Source organism: Camelina sativa, chromosome 12 (genome assembly GCF_030686135.1).
Source record: "Camelina sativa cultivar CO46 ecotype springtype chromosome 12, ASM3068613v1".
Taxonomy (NCBI): domain Eukaryota; kingdom Viridiplantae; phylum Streptophyta; class Magnoliopsida; order Brassicales; family Brassicaceae; genus Camelina; species Camelina sativa.
This window is the reverse complement of record NC_141891.1, coordinates 20908292-20910924: the sequence shown is the minus strand read 5'-3', so window position 1 is coordinate 20910924 and position 2633 is coordinate 20908292. Positions and strand designations below refer to the sequence as shown.

The 2633-nt window shown below is 33.7% G+C and overlaps 1 protein-coding gene across 1 annotated transcript; it reads right to left on the bottom strand.

Moving 5' to 3' along the window:
- Window positions 1–481: 481 nt before the first annotated feature.
- LOC104732359 (uncharacterized) lies at window positions 482–1351 on the bottom strand. The gene is made up of 3 exons (XM_010451890.3): window positions 1193–1351; window positions 862–1062; window positions 482–787 (listed from the first exon to the last, which is right to left on the bottom strand). Exons 1-3 carry the CDS (start codon window positions 1238–1240, stop codon window positions 707–709), a joined length of 330 nt encoding a protein of 109 aa, XP_010450192.1. The 5' UTR covers window positions 1241–1351; the 3' UTR covers window positions 482–706.
- Window positions 1352–2633: the final 1282 nt, after the last annotated feature.

Genomic DNA, 2633 nt, shown 5'->3' with positions numbered 1-2633 from the left:
TTTGTTTGGGCCATTGTTTTTTTTTTACTGGATCATATTTTACTTACTGGACTTTACTGGGCTTGCAAAATTTGAAGAAAAAACAAAAAATAAATGAAATTGAGAAAAAGAAACAGAATTTGACGTTCATTCTGGTTTTGTTGTTCATTTCATATTCCACTTACTATACATAGAAAAAAAAAACCAAACTCATCTGCGATCGATTCAATGTGGCCAATTTCATTAACCGATTTCAAAAAGAAATCGATCTGGGTTCTTTATATCAAACAGAGGCCCATAAAATAATAAAACGAATAGAGGTCTACAGAATTTAATGACAATAAATGCAAAAACTTTCCAAAAAATATTTTTGAGCAAAAACTGCTACAAAAGTACTAGTATAAATACCAGCAAGATCCACAATTGCTTACTAATTCATTAATTTGTGAATAATGGCTCAGACTCGCACGTAGGATTATATTTATGTGTAATATGATAAGAGTGTTGCTAATTAGGTTTATTCCTTTATAAAATAGAAAATTGAAGGCTATGATGTTACAACATCTTATTACATCTCAGATTTCAGGTCACACATGATCACAAAATCTTTCAAAATAAAGAATCTTATTACAAACATAATTTGGAGAAACCCAAAATTTCCAAAAACAAGAAATTATTCATAAATATTTTTTTATTAAATCGTTGAGAAGCATGAGTATTCATAGTCTCATTTCTTCTCGTTCATGCCAAGGCTGTTCTTCACACCGTCAAGAGCACCTTGAGCCATGTTCTTCACTGATTCACCGGTCTACATATATACATTCAAGGGTTCAGTTTTAGAAAATTTTATATTTTAGTTTCAACAATTGTATAGAAATATACCTGTCCAAATAAACCAGCAGCTTGTTCCTGGTTATGTTGGGCGGACTGTTTAGCGGAATGAGATCCATCAGCTGACTTGTCACGAGCTGATTGTGTCACATCTGCAGCCTTGTCACGTGCTTGATGTGTCAAATCAGCAGTCTTGTCACGTGCGGACTCCGCGGTTTGCTTCGCAGACTCGGTCCATTGCTCAGCTTTCTCCTAAAATATCCATCAAAACCATATATAAACAACTAACATACTTAATTAACATTTGGTAACATATATATTAGATAATACGGGTTGAATATGATAACTATAATGCAGGAAAGATTGGATTCAGGAAACGGACTTGAGCTTGGCCTCTGGTCTGGCCAGCGTTGAATTGTTGTTGAGACATGATTGATGATTCAAAAAGGGATGATGAGGATTTGAAGTTTGTGAGAGTGATTAAGTTCTTTTAGCTTTGATTGATTGAATTGGTATGATACGGAAGTGTATTTATAGTGTTTATTTGGTGTTGGATTTCTTGAAATTTGAGTGATTAGTGAATAAGACATTTAATATTTGTGGATTGATTTGTGTTGATGTTGAGAAAATTATGGGTTGCCATTTGTGTTTTGTAACATCCCTTTTGACTCTTTCTCTTCTTTTTACTTTTTCTTTTAGACAAAGAAAAATACTACAAAATGAAACTTCTTCTATCCACAAAATAGAAATCAAAATTGGATAAAATGAAAAATGAAAAAAGCAAACCCAAGGATTTCTGGTTATCTCATTGAACTTGATGGTTCATCACTACACTTATACTAAGAAAGTACGAAGCTCATTTGTATTGCTTATAAATTAAAAGTTTAATTACTTTGTTTTTTTTTTTGTCACAAGTTTAATTACTTTGTTTATAGTTTAATAATAGAATTTGTTTCTGGCATTACATCTTGGCCAAAACTTAATTATTTAATAGATGATGACTGAATCGATTCGACTTGACCAGTCCTAAACTGATGGATGTGATACATTTTCATTTACGTACATAGCTTTCCAAATCACCATAAGAAAGACTAGGGACCGCATCTACCACAATGCTCATTGCGCGGTCCATCAACTTATTAGGTATGAGTTTATCATCAAGAAAATCCAAGATTAGTTTAAACTTAAACTGCAAACAAGACCCGTCCTAATTACATGATAATGTACAACAAGCTAAGAACTTTTTTTGAACCTACTAATAAATAAATTTTAAAATAGATACTTTGTAAGAGCTGGTAGTGACCAAACCATCTTTTGATAATTTGATTCCACATTTATGAGCCAACCCGGCGTTGAGGTTTTTTTCTCAAGTATATGGCTCCCCAAATACATTATTATATACAGGGGTTACAAGCATGATTTTTGGCCTGGTTCATTCCAGAATCGACTCCGGCCGGTTTCAAGATATTCTCCAGCTTTGGTTCGAGGACATTAACGGCTAGTGTTTGCTCTAGGTTACTAAGTTTTAAACCTCATTTTTTTTATAACAATTCCACTTTGGTCTTTATTTTACTAAACTTGGTTTCACTACTTCTAATATTGTTCGAAACGTCGAGTGCTTTGTTTGTGAGGACTGATTTGTTCGAAATACAAGAACCCTTTCGACAAATGTTTATAGTTTAATGACCCTAGAGGACTTCGCAAGATGGTCTGGTCTGCACATGAACAGAGCAAAAACTCAGCTTTTTCACGCGGGGCTAACCCAAGCTGAATCAGATGCTTTAACAAGTTATGGTTTCACGCCGGGATCTTTGCCTATACGC

What these genes read in the sequence shown, in the direction of transcription:
- LOC104732359 (XM_010451890.3), bottom strand. Translation starts at nt 1,240, where the DNA reads ATGTCTCAACAACAATTCAACGCTGGCCAGACCAGAGGCCAAGCTCAA. An exon ending in AGACCAGAGGCCAAGCTCAA is followed by an intron (nt 1,063 to 1,192) that starts GTCCGTTTCCTG and finishes TGGATATTTTAG; the next exon opens with GAGAAAGCTGAGCAATGGAC. An exon ending in CTGCTGGTTTATTTGGACAG is followed by an intron (nt 788 to 861) that starts GTATATTTCTAT and finishes GTATATATGTAG; the next exon opens with ACCGGTGAATCAGTGAAGAA.